Raw genomic sequence first — 23,978 nt, 5'->3', positions numbered from 1 at the left:
CTTAGTCCCATCTTGCCTTAGTAACGTCAAGATGAGACAACCCCTTTAATGTAAAGGTTATTTCTTAGTAAATGACCAAGTGCAATGCATTGAAGAGTACTAGTTACATGCTAATTGATAAGATTTATTTTTCAGCAAGACAGTGACCCCCCCAAAAAAGGCCAAAGCAGCACTAGCATGGCTTCCAGACCACAACGTTATGTTCTGGAATAGTCCAGATAGATTTGAGACCACAATGCAAATGAGAATTTGTGTCTGTACATGAAAATAGTTGGTCACTCAAGTTGACCAGGAAACTTGAAGAAGCTTAAACAGATCAGCAAAGAGAAGCTTCTGTGTCCTTATGTGCTGTTTATTAGACATGTACAGCCCTGTGATGGCCCAGGCCCACTAGCAGAGCCTACACCATCTGCAGCAGGTGGAGAGAACTCTAGTTCCATTCATTTGTACCATCTAAGTACAGCTGTTAGGCCCTTATACAGAAATACTGCAGTGTATTATAGACACAAACAAGAGATCAAGTTGCTTAGGTAGATAAAAGAAAAAAGCACACTTAAAAATGCTTTATTAGATATGTAAAAAAACCAAAAACATAATTGATGTGTCTCTCTAATGTCCCAAACCATAAAATTACTGATATTCTGCACAATCACTGCTGTAAGGGAAAAAAAGGAAAAAGAATGCAGGACTTGGTGGTTTTGTTAAAAAAATGAAATAAAACGTGATCAAAAACTCATATGTACCCCAAAATGGTAATATTTAAAAACATTTTAAAAAAAACAAGCCCTCGCACAGTTCTGTCAATCGTAAAACAAAATGGTTGTGGCTCTCATAACATGGCAACAAAACAGAATACAGTTATTATGTCAATTATACCACATGGTGAAAAACAAACCCCCAAATATTTAACAATTTCCACCACCCCCCCCCCCCCCCAAAAAAAAAATTCAACATTTTTAATACATCATCTCATTAAAAATTACAACTCGTCAAGCAAAAATCTCCTGACCATCTAATGTGTAGGGATGGAATTTGACAATAATTCTGCTGTTTTGTCTGGGCCATGTTCCCTATATTTATTTTTCATTTATAATCTATATTATGCTGCAGAGAACATATCTCAGTTCTCATTTTTTGTGGTTTTTATTTTTCTTATGATATTTATCTATGTTTCTACGTACAAAAAGTACATTTCTGATGGTTTTGATGTTCCTGTTCTGGAAGAAATGAAGGGCTGACGTATTTTTAATGCCAATAATTTCCAGTGTATAAATGGAGGTTGTTTCCATTCTACTATGTGGAATTACTGTTTCACTTTCTAAGGCCTCATGCACACAACAGTGAATAATGGCCGTGTGACGACCGTCTAAGTAACGTCCGTCACAAGGCCGTTTTTTAACACCAATGAAAGTCTATGGGGATATTCACATGGCCGTTCTTTTAATAGCGGACATGTTCTATTTTTGGCCATTTTCATGGTCAGACAGACTTATTGAAATCAATGGGACCGTTTTGAATGACCGATTAACAGGAGTGCACCCCATCTAATGGGCGTTAAAAACGGGTACACTTTATCCAGGCCATTTAGGGGTTAAAAAAAACCTCACCTCATCCACTTGCACACGGTGCGGCAGTCTCTTCTCTCTTCATTGAGCAGGACCTGCCAAAAGACCTGCGATATGCGTGGTGACGTAACCACGTGGGAGCGCACAGTGACATCATCGTGCACCTTTGGCAGGTCCTTTTCTGTGAAGAGAGAAGAGACTACTGCAGCGTGAGCAAGTGGATAAGGTGAGGTGTTTTTTTGTTTTTGTTTTTGGCTGTGGGACACTATGAGGGCATTATTTAAACCATGGGGGACATTATAAAGCTGGGGGCGGTAAAAAAAAAACTATGGGGGATATTATTTTACCAGGAGGCCTACATGGGGGACATTATTAAAGCTGGGGACTGTAAAAAAAAATTCTGACACTATGGGGGACATTATTTTACCAGGGGGCCTACATGAGGGACATTATTAAAGCTGAGGACAGTAAAAAAATAAAATAAAACCTACACTATGGGGGACATTATTTTAGCTGGGGGCCTACCATCCTGTGGGTGTTCTCAGAAGGGTGGGTCTAAAAATAACTGCCAATCAAATTCATAAATTTTTCATGTCCGTGTTTAATGGACGTGAAAAACTGATGCAAAACGGACATTAAAAACGGACACATGGCCAGAAAATGGATGCACACACTGAAATTGCCATGAAAAACTGACAGTGTGTCCGTTTTTAACAGACATTATTTTTCACTGTCGTGTGCATGTAGCCTAACAGCCTTTCACGTTATTGCATCCCGCCCAATCTCTCTGGCTATAGTTAGGCCCCTGATCATGACTGTAATGAGCACTAGTGGACAGCCTATTCCATTCTGTTTTGTACCCAAAATACATTCATTCAACTCCAAGAATAATTACAACCACAAATCTACTTCCATTTCTTAGGCTTCCTCCCGAGTTGCAGTTAGGTATGTATTTCTAGTTGTCTATGTGTATTGATAACAACATATTTATATCTTAGGATGTACATCCTGTAAAAAGAGGACACAATACCTGTTGTTTCCTGTACAAGCCATTTTTGTACAGGAGTATGTTCGGACCCTGACTCCCCTCCTGCTTAAACAGAAGTCTAAGTAATGTATAATCTGGATGCTATATTTATAGACTGATCTTTTGTAAGAAGTGGAACGTAAGGCTTGTTATCCTCCAATATTGTATCAATAACTGTGATAAGATTGAAATGTTTCAATGAAAGTGTTATATGATCAGAAACAATGGTTTATTTTTGCCCATACACCTTCAATAAATTGGTGGCCAAATCTTTGTTCGGCTGACCGCTATCATTCCTATACACATGCACACAACTCAGCCATGCATGCATGTATTCTCAATAAGGACCGGGGGTGGCTTATCTCACTTGAGAACAAAAGGATCAATCCTCAAAATTCTAAGTACCTGGTCCCTCTATCACCTTACATAAGTGGTCCCCAATTATAGAGCCACACACCAGTTCATTTGGATACAAGACAGCACAGACGCAGACAGTGCGCACCTATGTGAACTTCCCCAACGTCACAAGGTTCCTACAGTGGATGGAGTTTAGACACGACTATGTCACCCGCACATGTGTCCTCACATGAGACTTCACATGTGCCACATGGTGAAGTGTGGTGAAGTCATCCACACTGGCATTCCCATGTGCCACACTCTCGGGCTTCCCCCTTCTCCGGTCATTACCCTAGGAAAATTTTCTTGCCCAAAACTGGTCCATGGTGCAAAAAAGGTTGGGGACCACTGCCTTACATTATCTCTCAGGGGAGAATCAGGAAACTCCATACAAAAAGTTAGGCAGTCCTGCCAATATAGGTTGTTTCGGGCGACTTTACTGTAATGTGCATAGGGGGTCTTTTTGTTTATTCAGTTAGGCCTCTTTCACACGGGTGTTACGGATTGGGGCCGGATAGGATGCTGGTGCGTGGCGGGGAAATCGTGTGAGTGAGCACACAATTTCAGTCAGTTTTGACTGCGATTGTGTTCCGTTGTTCAGTTTTTTCCACGCGAGTGCAATGCATTTTGCACACGCGTGAGAAAAAACTGAATGTGGTACCCAGACCCGAACTTCTTCAATGAAGTTCGTGTTTGGGTTAGTTGTAGTGTAGATTTTATTATTTTCCCTTATAACATGGTTATAAGAATGCTTAGTAGAAGGTCAATTGAGGGTTAAAAAAAAATAAAAAATTCTTAACTCACCTCCTCCATAGCTGCCGGTCTCTGCTCTTTCTTCAGGACCTGTGGTGACGTCACTGAGCTCATCACATGGTCCATCACCACGGTGATGGACTATGTGATTGGACCATGTGATGTGCCGTCACCAACAGGTCCTTTAGCCGGCAGCTCATGATTAAAGAAGTAAGGAGAGATCGGCAACTACGCGATCAAGAGGAGGAGGTGAGTTAATTTTTTTTTATTTTTAATCCCTTAATCCACATTTTACTAAGCATTCTGTATTGAGAATGCTCTTATTTTCCCTTATAACCATGTTATAAGGGAAAATAATAATGATCGGGTCCCCATCCCGATCGTCACCTAGCAACCATGTGTGAAAATCACACCGCATCCGCACTTGCTTGCGATTTTCACGCAGCCCCATTCACTTCTATGGGACCTGCGTTGCACGAAAAACGCACAAAATAGAGCATGCTGCGATTTTCACACAACGCACAAGTGATGTGTTAAAATCACCGCTCATGTGCACAGCCCCATAGAAATGAATGGGTCCGGATTCAGTGCGGGTGCAATGCGTTCACCTCACCCATTGCACCCGCGCGGAAATCTCGCCCGTGTGAAAGAGGCCTTATAGCTTTCATTGTTGCATTGAAAGAAGTAATGACTTTCCTAAAATGGATAAATATGTGAGTATCTACCAACAAGACATTTAGGGAACACAGCTAAATGCTGTGGCTTTGGTACCTCCCTGGAATTAGCGGCACAAATTGCCTAATGAAAAATAATCAAGGCCTCCTTAAGATATTTTAATTGAATTATGCAGCCTCATTTTCAGTGAGATGATATCCCCTTAGTTGTCCTGTGTTCCTAGTGCCAAGTTCTTTTTCTCATAGATTTTTTTCAGATTCTGGGAATGTGTTTCATATATTGAAGGCTTAAAGACCAAAGGATCAAGTTTTTTATTTAGCTCACAGCCAAAGATATGGCTCATGAAGCCTAATAGTTTTAAAGCATTTATAATCTGCAATTTAGCAAAGTAATATGCATTATGCATTTTTTACCCTCTTGCCGTCCATTTATTGTAATTGTTTGCTGTTTGTCTGCAATATGAGATCATGCTTGTATGCGTTCTGTACATCTTCATAGTGATATACACGGAAAGCTTGTTTTATAAGATACTGTACGTTGCCAGTTGTCAAATAATCTGGAGTATTGTTGACGGCTTGTATATTAACTCATATTTTCTCTGAAGACCCCCTTTAGAGAAACCACCGAGGATGGTGGGTCAGCCAACAGTTTAATGTGTATGGGTAGCTCCCAACTCTCCCAGGACAGATGACATTGGGGCACAGAAGGATCGGGTGAAATGAATATTTTCACTCGTACCTTTTGTTCTCCAGGGAGATAAGCTGGAGCCAAGAATTTCTGCATGCAAAAGGGGGCATACTGCATATTTTTTATCACGGTGTAAGACATAAGGGTGAAATCTGTCACATAACACATGAAGATTTTTTTTCCACTACATCTAGACTTGGCCTTACACTTTAAAGAAATAGTTATATTCCTGAAAACTACAAACTGGCCATTACCCAACTGTAGAGAGCTCCTACCATTAAGAGTCAGAGATTTATTGAGATATTGAGCATGTGGTTAATACGGTAGTTGTGTTCAGTCTCTAGTGATTATCAGTAAAATATTCGATGGTCGGTGTCTATGGTTGTCACTGGTACATTCAGTATTTTCTGCGGTTTCCTTAGGCCAAGTTCACATCAAGTTTACCTTTCCCTCCTTCTGAGCATCAGTTTACATTAGTTTGGGTCACTTCCATCACAGATCAATTATTTTTGATGGTAGAAAAAGTCCTGCAAAAAGAATTTTTTATTAGCATCAAAAATAACAGATCTCTGACAGAAGTGACACAAACTGGTGCAAAATGATCATCACTGATGCTCAAAATAACGGTTCTTTAAAAAAAAAAAATCTCTGATCTTCTGAAGAATCAGGTGAATGGAAAGCTAAACATTGATGTGAACTCGGTCTTAGGCTAGGTTCACATGGACGTGACGGATTTGCTCAGGATGCGTCCTGGGTGCATTGTGGCAAACTTGCGCGAGTAGGTACGCAATTTTAGTCAGTTTTAACTGCGATTGCGTTCTGTTGTTCAGTTTTTATCGCGCGGGTGCAATGCGTTTTGCACGCGCATGATAAAAAACTGAATGTGGTACCCAGACCCGAACTTCTTGACTGAAGTTCAGGTTTGGGTTCAAGGTTGTGTAGATGTAATTATTTTCCCTTATAACATGGTTATAAGGGAAAATAATAGCATTCTTAATACAGAATGCTTAGTAAAATAGGGCTGGAGAGGTTAAAACATTTTTTAACTCACCTTAATCCACTTGTTCGCGCAGCCCGGCTTCTCTTCTTTCTTCTTTCTTGAGGACCTGGGTAAAGGACCTTTGATGACATCACTGCGCTCATCACATGATCCATCACCATGGTGATGGATCATGTGACGGACCATGTGATGAGCACAGTGACGTCACCACAGGTCCTTTCCTCCTGCACAGCAAAGAAAAAGAAAGAAGAGAAGCCGGGCTGCGTGAACAAGTGGATTAAGGTGAGTTAAATTTTTATTTTTTTTTTTTAACCCCCCAGCCCTATTTTGCTAAGAATTCTGTCTTAAGAATGCTATTATTTTCCCTTATAACCATGTTATAAGGGAAAATAATTATGATTGGTTCCTCATCCCGATCATCTCCTAGTAACCATGCGTGAAAATCGCACCGCATCCACACTTGCTTGCAGATGCTTGCGATTTTCACACAGCCCCATTCACTTCTATGGGGCCTGCGTTGCGTGAAAAATGCACAATATAGAGCATGCTGCGATTTTCACGCAACGCACAAGTGATGCGTGAAAATCACCGATCATGTGCACAGCCCCATAGAAATGAATGGGTCCAGATTCAGTGCAGGTGCAATGCGTTCACCTCACGCATTGCACCCGCGCAGAAATCTCGCCCGTGTGAACCCAGCCTTAATGGTACAGCAGATGGTTTTCCAGCTGCTTATGTAATGCCTGGTATTCCAGAAGTTACCACACAGCAGGGGCATTTTATCAAGATGACATAGCTCTTTTTTCCATCTTTCTGTAGATCTCTCTTCTCTAGATATTGTTGTGTCTATGTTCCCACTACTTGTGTTGGCTGCAGAAATATAGCCCGGCACAGGAAACAGACATAGCTCATTATAAAAAATCTATTTCTTAGCTATATTGGCTGTTCGGCTCTATTGACTAGATAGCTTTAGACTAAAGGTGGCTGATGGCATTGACATCGCTTCTGACATAGGGGGGCGGTCTATTAGGTATGTAGTAGCATAATGTACCATTCTTTGATCTTGTACTAAAACACAACCAAATTTAAATAAAATGCAATGTATGTGAAAAAAGGTCATTATGAGGTATGAATAACTACGTGCTCTTCTGAGAAGTGAGTTCACAGACGTCCTGTAAAATATTCTTGGTGTCATTATTTTGTTGTAATTCAAACTCATTCCAGAATTTTAGAATAAATGCAGCGTGAAATCAGGATTGGCGGGTGAAACAGGGTAAAATGTTTACAAGCTGCCCCGCTCTGCCTGGACAGGTGGTTTGAATGTGTCTTCTGGTGTAATTTTCTTTGAATTGATGTTGACTAGATTGTCACAGAATTTCTCGCCTATTCCTCACTTTGAAGAGCCGTATCACAGGGAATATGTCTCCTAACGAGACCTAGTCCTTCACACAGCACTTATTGTCCTTGGATCAGTTAGCCTTTACTGCAGGCGCTCTTTCTTTGTCCCTTTTATTTCATGGCAACGAGACGGTATGACTCAATGTACATGTACGTGGACTTCAGAATAAATAGAAGCAGGCCGCTTCCTTGTCCTTTGTCGCTGAGATGGCGGCAGATGTTTATATGCGTGTTTTTCGAATATTGTGACTGTAGTGATGGAGAATCACGAGTAGTTGGAAACATTGATGTGTATCCTGTCACGCTGTCTGGCATTTTAATGCATTAAATATTTTGGCAGCTTGATAGGTTTTTATATGCTGGCTTGTTGGCAAAGCTAAAGTGTGTGACAGGAAGGTTCTAGAAAGTATAAGCTGTCAGGCATTTTAGTCTCTGGTTATGGCTGGCTTTTTTGACCAAGGAGCCGGCGGAGTATGTTCTCCCCAAATTAAACTGCACCTCAGCTTTAATATTTTCAAATCTGACAATGTGTATGATAATACTGACAGCAAGCATTGGAAAAAACAACCAATCAAACAAAATCCCTAGCCTCTTACCCACCTCAGTGACTCTATCGCCATACGGAATTGGCAATTGGTATTTGGAATAAAGTGTTCCAGAACAAATTTGTAATTGTTCGTCTCTGTCAGTATACAACGTCTGGCTCTCAATTGATGTTAGGTTTATTGGTTTGAGGTCATCTTTGACATTTTTGCTGTGTTAGGCCTCATGTACGTGGCTTCATTACTACTTACATGTATAAGGCGTCTACTGTACTTCTATAAGCCTGTGATTTCATGGAATGTTCCATTTGATGTGGTATGTACACTATTTTTTCAAGTGGAAAATAGCTCTGTATATGTATGAAGACTGTCCGGCAGCACGTGGATGCTGTGGGACATCTTACCAGAAGAGGCATAAAGGTGCACATGCACATAGATAAATCTTGGGATCTGATGATAATGTGCTGTTCCCTGGCAACAGATACTGTAAAGTTGGATTTTAACATTCCCAATTCTTTGTATTGTCCTATAGGAGATAAATGTCAGGAGCAGCTCTAACGGCAGGAAATATGGTATACTTTCTCAGTTGAGAAGAGCATTACCTTCCGTAAAGGGAGGAGCTTGCACAGTCACTATCCTAGCCCGAAACAGGTGGGCACATGGCTGGATCGCAGGCCCCTGGGATTGCTTCAATGTGGCTGGTGTAGCGCCTGTAGATTTATTTCCAACACTAAAACCAATATCTGTTCCACCACTGGTCGGAAATATATCATCAAGGACTTATCAATTGTAGAAGTAAGGGAGTGGTGTATTTGTGCCAGTGCTCATGTCCAAAATACTATATAGGGAAAACATATAGGGAATTGCGATGAAGAGTTTGTGAACAGGTTAACCATGTCATAAAAAAAAATAATACACCAGTAGCCAATCATGTTCTAGAAGTACATGGGGGAAACCTGAGGTCCTCAGCTTCTCGGCATTGGAACTAGTCAGGGAATCCCAGAGAAGGGGTGACTGGGATCAACGGATTCCACAAAAGGAGTCCGAATGGATCTATCGTTTTAGATCCCAGTCCCCCCTTGGATTGAACGAAAGACTAACTCCCAGGATATCCTCTCAGGTTTCTCTGTTGTGGGAGGGACTTAGTTTGGCCAATTGTCCTTCTTCAGATTTACATAGGAAGGAGCACTGAAACAGACCATTTATATCGGCGCGCAAAGCGTCATAAAGTAAATATATTTATTGATTCTTGGTAACCCATAGTAACAAAGCACTTCCCTCTATATTTATACTATTCACTTCATATGTGTTAATTATGTATTCAACTTTTTTGATTGTTACATACTCTGGGAGGTTATGTCAATTTGATATAAACACACTCGTTTTCATGTGTATTATTGACATATTTGAGTCTCCGGTTTATATAACTACAATCTATTCCTTCCTTCAACATGTGATTTTAAATCACTTTGTACCGATACCACCAGTGCTGGGTCACTAACAGGTTACGCTCCATCACATACTGTGTTGTCCTGTAGGTGGGGCGCACTTGCATTCCACTGCTCGGATATCCAGTACTCAGGAGATGCATTTGCATAGGTGTGCGCATTTTGCGTTCCACTGACCAGACTTTTGGTACAGGAGACACACGTGCATCTGGCGTGCGCTCCATCCACCGGAAGCTCTACATGCTTGTGAGCTTTATAAAGTGGAGGTGCAACCTGACCGGGGACGTGCATCCATATCGAGGTGGCAGTTTTACATCTACTTTATATGTGAGAGGTCCTTGTGACCACCATTGTTCTTTTTATGAACATTACTACTATGTATCGGGCTTGACTTATTGCGGCTTTTTGACCATACCTCTGGTTATTTGGTGGCGCATAAATATCAGCGCTTCCCTGGCCGGATGTTTGCTCTATCTGTCATGGGCCAGCAATTAAGCATCTGTATCAAGCTTTTATCTTTGTGACCACTATTTGGTTGCCTTATGTATCTGTTCTAACTGCCTATGAGGTAATATCTACATGATTGATTTTGCACTGGGTCACTTTATGTACATACATTGATAATTGTTTACCAGGCTGAAGGATTGTATTGCCCCCTGTTTGGGAATTGTTAGAATAGGAAGACACATGACCCTTTTTTCCTATCTATACCTATGTGGCCATTAACAACCCCACTTTTGTCCTTTAGGGAAACGCGTTGGGAGTGTCTAGGGCAATGAGAGGGTGAGGCAGGGCAGGCACTGGACCACAGGCCATCCACCATCAGGGTGTTCCTGTGGGTTGAGGTACCACCTAGGGTCTTGTTAGGGACATTTCTCCCTAGTTTACAATATCCCCACTCTCCCCTCTTTATATTTTTGGATTTTTTGTTATAACTTGGTCCACTATATGTTGGCTATTTTTTTTTGAGGAATCTGAAGTGATTCAATATTAATTTGGCGATTAAAAGTTAAGTTTTATTCCTAGCTTTCTGTGACTTCTTTGAAAAACTGCAGTAATTTATGTATGAGTATCTAACCAGTATTGGACTATTCTGTGTTGAGAAGAGCATGCAGCATGTCTTTTGTAGCTAGATTGTCTACTTTAGACTCCTCCAATTCCGAAAATGTCTTACTTGAGGTCTTGGGATTCTTGGGGGCTCTCATAAGTTGCTTACTTTGTATTAAGACATGTTCATTATCCTGATGGAATTTGAGAGACAGCTGAACGAAGGAAATGGCCACTATTTCACTATTACACTTGAACCAGACAAAATTTACAACATGCAGTGTCAAAGGTTTTGGAGAACTCTGCATATTTTCAGTTCAGCTATGTCCACACAGGACGTAAATTGAAAATCCATTGTTGATTCATGCTCGTAGTGAAATCCGCTATAAAATTTGCATGGTTTACATGTGGATTTTTTTTTGTTGCAAATTTCACCCCATGCATTAAAGGGGTTCTCCAGGAATGAAAAAAAATGGAAATGCTTAAATATTATTGTATAATAAATATATTCACAAATACCTTTTATTACTTAGAATGGCTTGTTTTGTCCAGGGAGCAATCATTAGGAGAAATAAAATGGCCGCAGTCCTATCAGTACACACAAAACCTGTCACACTGGAGGACAAGTTACTTCACCACAATGATCCATAGGGCTGCCTCATCCTCCTCTCTGCTTTGGTTGTCAGGAAATATGATCCTGAATACAGGTGAATCTCTGTGGGACTGGAGATGATGAGGAGACATGAGAGGAGGGTGAGGTGTGGCTGATGAGCAGCAGCACTTGTATACAGTCTCTATTACAACAGCTGACTACTGTTAACCTAATGAAGGGGACAATTTGAGCCCCGAAACGCATTGTTCTATACACCATTTTACCTTTTATGAAAATAAAGAAGATTCACCTATAGAGACGTATTGGAACCTGTGAATTTGCGCCTGATCAGAACCTTTTCTTACTACAAGCATCCTTTGGGGGATTGGGCACCCAATCCCAAAGACACTCCTTCTGCGGCTGCATCCACGGATCCAAAAGGTCTTGATATACCTACATACCTACAATAGAGTTGTGTCTATTATTGCACAACCTCAAAAGGTGAGCACCTTCATACTTCAAACAATTCAGTTTGTATTTGAACATACTACCCTATTGTGCGACCCCCCCACCCCTCTTTTCTTTTGTCTCTACGTTCCCCTCCTGAATTTAGAGGGTAATTTAGATTCGCCCGTGGTTATCAAGTCTATTACCACAGCAACACATTGCCACAGTCTGTTCTGTGCTTAATGTCTCCTCATAAACTAAATTCCCCAAAGATTCAGCTAAAGTTCTTATCATCTGTATTCAGGATCATAATCCCTGATAAGTAGAGCAGAGAGGAGGATGAGGCAGCTCATTTACCTCAGTGTTGTAAAGTAACTGGTCCTCATGGGTGATCAGGACTGGTTTTGTGTGAACTAATGGGACAGCGGCCATTTTGTTTCCCCTGATGATTGCTCCCCAGACAAAAACGAGCCATTATAAATAATGAAAGGTATTTGAGAATATATTTATAATAAAGTAATATTTAATTCCCGGAGAACCCCTTTAAGGCTTAAGTCGCTCAACATTTTTTGTAATGATATTCAATGGTGTAGCATTGCGACTTGACAGTTCCAAAAAATCCATGCAAGTCGGATTTTCATTACAACTGTTACGTTGCAGTTATAGTGTGTTGAATTGAAACATCATTGACACCATGTTGTGCGACAAATGTTGCCGTATAGCTGTACGCTTTTTGTTGCCGTGTAGCCCTAACCTTAAATGGATAAAATTTACAGTGAAATCTGCAACCTAAATTGACATCCTGTGGACTTAAAATCTAAACCACATGCAGGCTAGGACTGGCCCACAGGGGTACAGGTGAATCCCCCGGTGGGCCCCTAGTCCCCCCACCCCCTGCACAAGTGGCACATAACACAGTACACTTACTGCACTACATACATATATTCAATGTACAGCACCTTAACCAGCCTATGTTCATTTAAAAACGTGTTAGATTATTAAAGAAACTCCCCAGTTTATTATTATAGACACGATCAGAGCTAAGATGACTTCTAGGTACAGAGGAAAGCTACCAGTGTCCTCTTTCCCCAGGACCTACCTCCTCAAAGTTTCTGCAGGGACCCCCATATTCAATCATCTGGTAGCATCTTGCTGCTGTGGGAGCAGGTAATACTTGAATGTATCCGTACGGTGGGCCCCCAAAATAAATTTTACTGGTGGGCCCTAGGCACCCCAGTCCAACGCTGACCACATGTCAGCTTCCATGCTAATTTTTTTCCTGCAGTATGTGGATGAGATTTGTCAAAATATTATCCATTTCCGCTACTGCAATATGCTGCGGATTTCCAGCCTGCAGATCAACATGGAAAACCCTCAGCATAATTTATGCAACTTGTGAACATACTGTTAAAGGGCATCTGTCAGCAGATTTGTACATATGAAACTGGCTGACCTGTTGCATGTGCCCTTGGCAGCTGAAGACATCAGTGTTGGTCTCATTGTCATATGTGCCCGCATTGCTGAGAAAAATGAAGTTTTAATATATGCAAATCAGTCTCTAGGAGCAACAGGGGCGTGGCCATTGCATCTAGAGGCTGTGCTCTCTCTGCAACTGCTGCGCCCTCTGTACTTTGATTGACAGGACCAGGTGTAATGATGTTTTCACTGCCTGGCCCTGTCAACCAAAGGGTGGGACATATGAACATGGGCCCAACACAGATGCCTTCAGGAGTAATATATAGTGTTCCCTCTACACCCCGCAAAGCGTATTCAATTTGTCCTAGTGTATAGTAGAGAAATAGGACTGTGACGGACTATGATGTAAACTTGTGTACAGCGCTGAGGATTAAGTTAATGCTATATATACATACAGACGTGGACAAAATTGTTGGTACCCTTTGGTCAATGAAAGAAAAAGTCACAATGGTCACAGAAATAACTTTAATCTGACAAAAGTAATAATAAATTAAAATTCTATAAATGTTAACCAATGAAAGTCAGACATTGTTTTTCAACCATGCTTCAACAGAATTATGTAAAAAAATAAACTCATGAAACAGGCATGGACAAAAATGATGGTACCCCTAGAAAACACAGAACATAATGTGACCAAAGGGACATGTTAATTCAAGGTGTGTCCACTAATTAGCATCACAGGTGTCTACAACCTTGTAATCAGCCATTGGGCCTATATATATGGCTCCAGGTAATCACTGTGTTGTTTGGTGATATGGTGTGTACCACACTCGACATGGACCAGAGGAAGCAAAGGAAAGAGCTGTCTCAAGAGATCAGAAAGAAAATTATAGACAAGCATGTTAAAGGTAAAGGCTATAAGACCATCTCCAAGCAACTAGATGTTCCTGTGAGTACAGTTGCACATATTATTCATAAGTTTAAGATCCATGGGACTGTAGCCAACCTCCCTGGACGTGGCCGCAGGAGGAAAATTGATGACAAATCTAAGAGACGGATAATCCGAATGGTAACAAAAGAGCCTAGAAAGACTTCTAAAGAGATTCAAGGTGAACTTCATGCTCAAGGAACATCAGTGTCAGATCGCACCATCCGTCGTTGTTTGAGCCAAAGTGGACTACATGGGAGACGACCAAGGAGGACACCATTGTTGAAAACGAATCATAAAAAAGCAAGACTGGAATATGCCAAACTACATGTTGACAAGCCACAAAGCTTCTGGGAGAATGTCCTGTGGACAGATGAGACAAAAATCGAAGTTTTTGCCAAGGCACATCAGCTGTATGTTCACAGACGAAAAAATGAAGCATATCAAGAAAAGAACACTGTCCCTACTGTGAAACATGGAGGAGGCTCTGTTATGTTCTGGGGCTGCTTTGCTGCGTCTGGCACAGGGTGTCTTGAATCTGTGCAGGGTACAATGAAATCTCAAGACTATCAAGGAATTCTAGAGAGAAATGTACTAGCCAGTGTCAGAAAGCTTGGTCTCAGTCGCAGGTCATGGGTCTTGCAACAGGACAATGACCCAAAACACACCGCTAAAAACACCCAAGAATGGCTAAGAGGAAAAAATTGGACTATTCTAAAGTGGCCTTCTATGAGCCCTGACCTCAATCCTATTGAGCATCTTTGGAAGGAGCTGAAACATGCAGTCTGGAAAAGGCACCCTTCAAACCGGACACAACTGGAGCAGTTTGCTCATGAGGAGTGGGCCAAAATACCTGCTGAGAGGTGCAGATGTCTCATTGACAGTTACAGGAAGCGTTTGATTGCAGTGATTGCCTCAAAAGGTTGCGCAACAAAATATTAAGTTAGGGGTACCATCATTTTTGTCCATGCCTGTTTCATGAGTTTATTTTTTTACATAATTCTGTTGAAGCATGGTTGAAAAACAATGTCTGACTTTCATTGGTTAACATTTATAGAATTTTAATTTATTATTACTTTTGTCAGATTAAAGTTATTTCTGTGACCATTGTGACTTTTTCTTTCATTGACCAAAGGGTACCAACAATTTTGTCCACGTCTGTATATGATAAAGCAGTGTTCACTGGCATCTGTGGGACATTTTCAAAATCCTGAATACTACACTGAACACATTTTTTGTATTCACCACTTTTGTTGTAAAATGGTGTAAAAAAAATCCTGCCAGTGGCTGGTTGAGTTTAATTGAATTTCCCAGCTGCTAGATGAGGGGACATTCTCATCATTTCTTGACAACCCATCAAGTGTGGGACGGAGGAAATAGCTTGCATTAACTGAAGGCCTAATTCCAGCAGCATACATCCGTTCAGTACCAGCGTGCGCAGCCAGATAACAGATGAAGAATTATATGTGATGCAACCACTACGTCTGCCGGGTAGAATAAGGCCAAACGTACTGCACTGACTTTTATAGTGTGAAAGTGCCTGATATAGTTAACCTTTTGTCTGCTGGATTCCAGGTTGCCTGGCTTGCCTGTCAACAAGCACTGTTATGGATCTGTGGAGATGAACTTCAGCAGACTGTGGAACTTTCATATGACATTTTCCAGTTTGGCTCGTGCTTCCACTGGCACCAGTTTGAGTGTGTAGAAGTGTTTCTAGGAGAAACCAGCTTTCTCAATGAGTTAAGTGAGAGGAAAATTCGGTTTTCATAGGGTAGGTTCACACAGTTTTTTGGAGGAGGTTTTGAAGCAGATTTTCCTGCAGGTTGTTCAGCCAAGGCCAGATGTGGATGTGAAAGGAATCAGAAATATCTACTTCTCCTCGTACTTGGATCCACTTCTGGCTTTGGCTGAAAAACAGAAGGGGAATCTGCCTCTAAAGCATCTGTGTGAGCCTACTCTTATGGTTGTACAGAACCTGTCACCTGAACACAATCAGAGCTTGTTGCTTCAAACAAAGTTGCAGAGCAGATCCTACAAAATGGTTGTCGTAGGAGGTATAACAAACCATTTATTCACTTATTTCTAGTCTTGCCTTGGCTTTTCTTGTTTTCAGACAACCTGGATCTTAGTGGTCCATAAACCAGTCACACAGTGCACAGTACTTGTCCAGTTCCCATTTGCGCAGACGTTCACCTGGATTTTGTTAGTAGATCGGAAGGTGTGAAGCTTTGAAGCTTTCTGTCCGCTATTTCCTGTCATTCCCTAAAAGGACACTGTGAAGCCGACCACCTGCATTTTTAATGTCCATGTTAATAGAGACAGACAAAAGTCAAGAGTCCTTTCTTCTTGAAGTAACTGCCCAGTAGTCCTTTAAAAGCATGAAGAATGCCTGCTAGAATAACAATTATACCTAGACATATATAGTATATTTTTGTCCCTGACATACAAAAATGTTAAAGATCAATATAATAACAATAGCAGTCTTGGTATTACGTCCATGATTTATGATCCCTGTGTGTATTAGTAGCAGAAAAGGGCAAATGTAGATTTTATTGCACTTTCATTTCCTGTGTTGTTCCAGAGATCATGACTTTGACCATTTTACAAGACCTGCCTTTGTATTAAAAAATACTTCTTCAAACCACAAGGAGATTTCTGGAGATCTTGCTTTAATGCATCGTTTTTAGCATCAGAATTTCTAATATTTGTTATAAGCGCACTGAATATAAAGAATAAGTGCTTGAGGGGTAGGAGGTATTTATATTTTATGTATGCTAGATGCCTTCCTATGAATTGTATATGACAAAAATTCAGCATCTTAGGGGTTGTCTGGGATTGGGGACATTGGTGTATGTGTACAATGTTCCCCTAAATATTACATTCATGCCTGTCCTTCCCTCACCAGACATTTCTGATGGCCCTTTTTCACTTCACAAATTTTCAGCCGGAAGTGCAGTTTCTATCACAGTCAGTGACGTACCGGGTCCCTTTGTGCAGAGCGAAGCCTCTTCTTCCGCTTTGCAAGGAGCCCGGTGACGTCACTGTCAGTCTCAGTAATTATTTCGAGCGCATGGAGGGGCGATAACTAGGCGGCAACAAACTGCGCTAAGCGACGCCCCTCTGGCCTAATTTGTTTCCCAATAAATAGGCACCTCTCTCATCAGTATTTCTATTTATTAGGGTTTATCTTTAATCTAATAAAAATGGAATTTAGCAATGTACGGTACAGTGATACGGTTTTATTTATTGAGCTGTTGCTCTCCCCATGAATCTGCTTTCTAGCATTATGCTAGCTTTTCTTTCTATACAATAGGCATAATGCACATAATACAATAGTGGTTTGTGCGCAGGTTAAAAGCTCCCTCTTAAAGGGGTTGTCCGGAATGAAGATTATTTTTAAAAACCAGTTAAATCACTATTAATAGCGGTTTGAAGGTCCCCCCAGATGTTTTTAGGTATTTTTACACTTCAGCAGGGCTCCTACAGTCCCCCACTGATTGTTTGTGTGCGGTAACTTCCTGCCGCACTGCTTTCTGGGTCCCTGCGCAGCATTGCGTTATTTCAAGTGTGTGTCTGCTCCTCCGTGCAGCCGCCCCCCTAATTCATATGCCGCCACCATTGTCACGCCCCTTAAACGCCTCCTACCTCCTTCCTTGCTAAGAATGCGCCCTGCCCATGGGCTCCTTATTGAGGTAATTAGCATATTAATAAAAGCGATTTTATAGACAAATTACAAGACACAGGGCTGTAATACTAGTATATTTTAATGTAAATCGTGGAGACTGATGTGGTGATGTTAATAGCTCAGTAAGTGAAATCCATGTGACAGTGTCCCTTTAAAGTTGAGCAAAATGCATGGTTTCAACCAAAACAATGTTCATCGGTTGAAATTTAACAGCAGTAGTTTTAGCCGACAGATGACAGAACATTGTCTGAAAAGAAGTTGTCTGTGTTTAATACTTTTGTGGGATGAAAGATCTTTCATTCAAATAAAGGCTACTTGTACACTGGCGTTTTGGCTTTCCATTTCTGAGATCCGTCATGGGCTCTCACAAGCGGTCCAAAACGGATCCGTTTTGCCCTAATAACTTCAAAAGTCCAGCTTCAATTAGCAAGGTAAGAAAACTTTATTTTAGAGGTGTTAAAACTTCCAGTACACGGATAATCTTGTGACGCGTTTCAGACCACTCTCAATATGGGTCCTTCATCATGACAGACATTGTATGTCATGATGAAGGACCCATATTGAGAGTGGTCTGAAACGCGTCACAAGATTTTAGGTGTACTGGAAGTTTTAACACCTCTAAAATAAAGTTTTCTTACCTTGTTAATTGAAGCTGGAGTTTTTTGAAGTGTCCTACTAATAGCGCAATCCAGGTGCTATGTACGTGCTTGTTGCAAGGAGACACAGGTGAGAGCCGCCTTTTTCTTTCATTTCAGTTTTGCCCTAATGCATTCTGATTGCAAAAGGATTCGCTCAGAAGGCATCAGTTTGCCTCCGATCAGTCTCCATTCCGCTCTGGAGGCGGGCACCAAAACGCTACCTGCAGCTGTCTGCCTGACGAAACTGAGCCAAACGGATCCGTCCTGACACACAATGTAAGTCAATGGGGACGGATCAGTTTTCTCTGACACAATCCGGATCTGTCCTCCATTGATTTTCATTGGTGTTCATGACGGATCTCCTATAGAAGACATAATACAACATGATCCGTTCATGACGGATGCATGCGGTTGTATTATTGTAACGGAAGCGTTTTTGCAGATCCATGACGGATCCGCAAATAACGCTAGTGTGAAAGTAGTCTAAGATTGTTCGTGAATGAAAGAATGTTCCCAGAAAGATCTTTGATCCATCGCTCGGTTTCATTGAACATGTATGGCCAGTTTTAACCCGTGTGACAGCCAAGATAGACTTAAATGTGTAGGACTGTGTCTGTGACCCGAACATTGTTTGTTCTACTGCTGTTTAACCATCAACCAACTTCTGTCTAATCTGTATGGCCACCTTTACAGCATTTATCTGTAGTGTGAACCCTTTGGACCTCTTTTTGTGGTATAATCTCTTGAGGTACCAGGAGTACATGTTTAGGATTTTTAGGTCGTTACTAGCAGGTTGCTATGATAAACTGTGTAACCTGCAACATGGCGGAGGAGTTCACTTGTGTGTATGCATGTCGCGTCCAGTGTGACACATGACATACCGCGACATGACAGTCACGAAAAATCCAGTCCTGAAGGATTTTGTGTCACAGATTGCAAGCAGCACCCAACTTTTATTCCATTGACATTAATGTAAGTCGCTTGCAACATGTGACTCGCCTGCGGCCATTCTCTGACTTGGCTATAAAATAGCCATGCCACAGCAAATTGCAGTCAAAACGCATATTTTATTGTTATATTGCATGACTTTTCTGCAACTTGCTGTTGTGTAACACATGTCGAGCCTTATTATGTGGGTACCCTTTAAGTGAAACAGGGGCCTAGTAAATATAATTACAGCTGATATACCATAGTGACTCTACAGATATCTGATACAGGGGAAAACATCACTAAGGTGTCTCATTTCATGTTTTACTTGTTAAACCTTGCAGTGAGGACGTCAGCAGAGCTACATGAGGCACAATGTATTCCTGCTAATGTACAGCTGTCTACATAAGTCCACTGTGCATGTCTAATCGAATCCAGGTACTACACATGCAGAGCCGACAAGATGCTGCCTCAGTCATGATGAATGGTTAGAAGAACACTAAGTAGTCAGCATACATTCGGAGAAACCCTGGATGTTGACATTTAGTTTATGATTCGATGCTTGCTTAATCTTGTTTATCCTTTACAACTGTCTCTGTAGCGCTTTATGCAAGATTAATGACTTCTTCTATTTACTTAATACATAGCGTAATGGCAAACACAAGGATGCAGCTTCTTTCCCAATTCCATAGCCCTTCTCATTGGCTCGAAAATACCCTATTATGGTAGAATCACTTAACCTGTCAAGTTTGAGGATACACACCTTAAAATCCAGACCTGCTTAGTATACGGCTGTCGTTATATATGTGTATATAATAATTGTGTGCAATCAGAGGCGGTATAGGGTACTTTTTCCCACACTGCTGTGGATACTACAGACTTTAATTTGATTATTAAACCATTTTACAATTCAGCAAACAGAAAAAATAAATCAATAGTATAGGTAATCAAGAAACTCTGATGCTGATACTACATGCATTATATGGACATACACATTCGTATTCACATACATGATGATTCGGCCCACTAGAGATAAACCTTCATGGGACTGGTAAATTTTACCACAAAAGATGGAAGAATTGGAGATTTATTTTCCTTTTATACAACGTATTTCCAGAGATCTGTATAAATGCTATAATATTTTATGTAATAATTCAGATACCCTGCCCCAGTTTCACAGCTAATGCATACTGATTGCAATTGTATTGGAGGAGGCTAGACTACTTACTTACCACCTTCTCTGAAGTTCTCATTGTACTTAAAAAAACGTATAAATAGTACGTCCACCTTTTAAGATCATGTCAACTTTAGGTCTATAATTCTGTGCTGGTTAATTTATAATGTACTCTTTCTTATAGGGTGGGTGAGAGCTCAGTATTGATAGAGAGCTCCAATTACATGCTTCCTTTCAAACAACAGTAATGTTAGGACAGTAATTCATGTCTGCAAACATGCCAATCATCTAATGTGTATGGGGGGACTCCTGACTCCTCATGACAGCTTAAGTCAGAAGAGCTGATTTGCATGTGTATAAGGGGTCAGGCAGATCTAATGTATAAGTCCAGCCTTAAAGGGGCTGTTCACTTTCTGGTTATTGTTGACCAATGTGTTTGTGAGATGATTATATGGCACTTACTAATATATTCTTAGTGGAAATTGTGCACCATTTTCTGTATTTCATAAAGTATGCTCCCATGCTTACAAAGTCCTTTGTGCTGTCCACACGGAGGTCTTGTCCATAAAATGGCTGCTGATGGAGGGTCATGTGACCAGGCAGATCATCTCCATGTAATGCCTCCTCCATTCAAATTCACTGCACCTGCCATCTGCACTTGTTCTGTTTAGTGCAGGTGTTTGAATGGAGGATTGATGTCTTGTCACATGACCCTGCATCAGCGGCCATCTTATTTAAATGACCTTCGTGACAAAAGACTTTGTAGACAAGGGAACATAACTTACGAAATATAGAAAATGGCGCAGAATTTCAACAAAGGCTATATTAGTAAGTGTCATATAATTATCTCACAAACACATTGGTCAACAGTAACCAGAAAGTGGCCAACCCCTTTAAGTCATAACAATTCTTTCTGCTGCTGCCACCACAAGGGAGGCTTGGCATAAGTGATACTTCGGCATCTTTTGAACCCCTTTGATGCTATGTTATAGAAATATGATGCATTATATTTTGATGCAGGTGCTATATCTGTGATTGATTATTATATGTACCTTCCTAAAATTATATACTTACAAAAATTGTATGTCACCAGTGCATTATTATTATTATTTTTGAAGGTGCGGCATAGGTGGTGCGAACTTGTTATAAAACACAAGTATACCACATCATACAAGGACGTAGAGACTTTCCTTCTCCAGGACCAGGTGTGTAACTCACTTCTTCAGCTGTATCATTCATCTTTCACAATGTAATCCTAGCTGCAATCATGGGGTAGCAGTAAATGATTTCTGTGGCTGTTTCCATAGGATGTCGAACATAGGGCAAAAATGTGATGTGAAGCCGGTCTTAGCTTACTAAAGAGATCACAATCACCACAAACACTGTGAAACAGTATATCCATCACCTGTGTTGATCTTGTAGTATGAAAAATGGGGCAGATGTCATGAGCAACTAATTAAGATTTCTCAGTGCTTTACTAGCCTATTGAGACATGCATAGGGTGTGCCCAATACAAACGTGTTTGCCCAATGTCATATAACTGCATTGTGGTTTTGAAGATACTTATCCAAATCATACGTCTTACTTGCTTGAGGGAATAATTAACTACATAGACAACTGATCCTTGACTTTCTTCTTGCTCAGATTACTTTTGCTTCACTTCACAATACTCTTCTTATATTAATAATTTCCATCAATCAAATAGATCCAGGGGCCAGGCAGCTGAAAGTTAGAATGTGTTGGGGGCTTTTAAATCCCGTATTTATTACAATAGTTTACTGGGATTTATTCACCAGCAAAGAGGAGGTGCTGTATAAAATCAACAGGCACTAAAAAATCAGCAGGTCATCCGTCTTCACAAGATTGTCCCAAGATTAGGCAAACTTGTGAACACGGATGACCTGCTGATTGTTCAGTGTCTGTTGATTTTATGCCTTTGTGAGTATAATAAAACCTTGTTGATATATGGAAAGTTAATGGACCTTCACTATGTGCTCCAAACTCTAAAATCCACAGAAGGGTCGTTTTTGGCAAAGATCATCCTCTATTGGAATCCGGTTGTTCGGTTGCACTAGAAGAGACTGTCATATCCTGACCTACACTCTGAAGTTACAGCCTATGTGGCAGCACGACCACCTTCTTGAGTAAACAAAATTGCTTGAGGTCATCAAGGACTTGGTGGTCAAAGAAGATATATGTGATGGAAATGAAATCTGTCACAGAAAATTTGGTCTGGATATGGTGTTTTCTTCTAAAGGAGGTGGTCTTTTGAAGAGGCTTCTCAGTATTTGGGAGATATGTCTTATATCTGCCTCCTTAGCATTACCCAGTGTTCACAAGAAGCATACATACTGTACAATTATGCTCTGTAGGGCATGGTGTTATATTTTGGATTTCTTTATGGAAACCTTTATAAATTTTGACTATTTTATTACCATAGTGAGTAATAAAGGGTGTAGTCTTAATGGGGTGTGAATAGGATGGGAACTGTGTCAGTGTGTTTGACTACAGAATCTTCTTGTTATAGAAGTGTTTACTTGTTCTTTTCTTCTCAACAGGCCATGGGTGTGTACCTCTATGGAGAATTAATGGTGAACGAGGATGCCAGACAGCAAGAACTTGCACACAGATGCTTTGCTGCTGTCAGAGATCAAATGGATGTATCCTGTGTTAAAGTGGTGGGAGAAATGTTGTTTTAATGGATTGACTTCCATAGAACAATGCTGTGACTGAAACGGCCAAGCTCTCGGTGTGGTCATGTTAATGCAAGTTAAACTAGATAGGATTAAGTTCTGAACTATGGGTGGATTACTTGTTCTAGAACAAGGCCGTACTAGGAGCCTGGCCTCCAGCACATTACATCAATGTTAGAAGCTATGTCTGTGTGGCATATATCAAGAGTAAGTTGAAAGATAGTAGGTAATCCTAGTCTCAGACTGTCTGTAATGTCTCATCCATTATTTTTACATTTCTATGCAGTAGTTAAAAATAAATCCATTTACTATCTTTTACAAATGCAACACGTGCCTACATATCTTTGCGTTTCCAAGTGATTCCCATCCTTTAAGTAAAACCTGAGATACTAAAGGGTACTACTATTGTATTGTGGGATTTCAGTTTATAGTTATTGTTTGCCTGTCGGTTTACATGTATAGTATATTAGATTTGTATAGCTTTCGGATCAAGGTTTATTCACACTGCTGTATTATGCGCCTGTGAATATCGTATATTTAGCACCAAAAACTGGATTGAGCCCTCTCATGCAAAAGCAAGAAAACCTGTCTCCCCTTAGTCCCCCCTGACAGGATCAAAATGAATAAAACCGAAAACACCTTTGATTGTATGAACTTTCTATTAAGATATGTTGTGAAATGAAGTTCTAGACTTAGTCTTCACTTGAGCAATAATTGAATACCCCGAGGTAACCTCAGTGCTGTTTGCACATGCAAGTTTAACACATATTTAATTTGGTTTGGTATGAAGGTCTTCTGTAGTGTGGCATATTTCAGATACTTGTCTAATGAAATAACACAATTGACAGACTTGTTGTCTGCATGTCTTTGTAGAAGTTTCCGCTTATCTAGTGACTTTGACATTGGGTACAGAAATCAGTGTGATGTAGTCATATGGAGG

At 40.7% G+C, this 23,978-nt stretch overlaps 1 protein-coding gene across 2 annotated transcripts in view; it reads left to right on the top strand.

Annotated features, from left to right (window-relative positions):
• Positions 1 to 23,367, top strand: part of LOC122922787 (aminopeptidase O (putative)) — a 435,225-nt gene extending 411,858 nt beyond the window's left edge. For both annotated transcript variants that reach the window (XM_044273518.1, XM_044273526.1), the window contains exons 16-17: positions 21,464 to 21,550; positions 22,904 to 23,367. In XM_044273518.1, coding sequence (XP_044129453.1) covers positions 21,464 to 21,550; positions 22,904 to 23,044 — 228 coding nt within the window. In that variant the 3' untranslated portion in view covers positions 23,045 to 23,367. The remainder of the gene's footprint in view (positions 1 to 21,463; positions 21,551 to 22,903) is intronic.
• Positions 23,368 to 23,978: the final 611 nt, after the last annotated feature.

Source organism: Bufo gargarizans, chromosome 1 (assembly GCF_014858855.1).
Source record: "Bufo gargarizans isolate SCDJY-AF-19 chromosome 1, ASM1485885v1, whole genome shotgun sequence".
In the NCBI taxonomy this organism is placed as follows: domain Eukaryota; kingdom Metazoa; phylum Chordata; class Amphibia; order Anura; family Bufonidae; genus Bufo; species Bufo gargarizans.
Note: the sequence above shows the minus strand (reverse complement) of the source record. Positions and strands in the feature narration are given on the sequence as shown.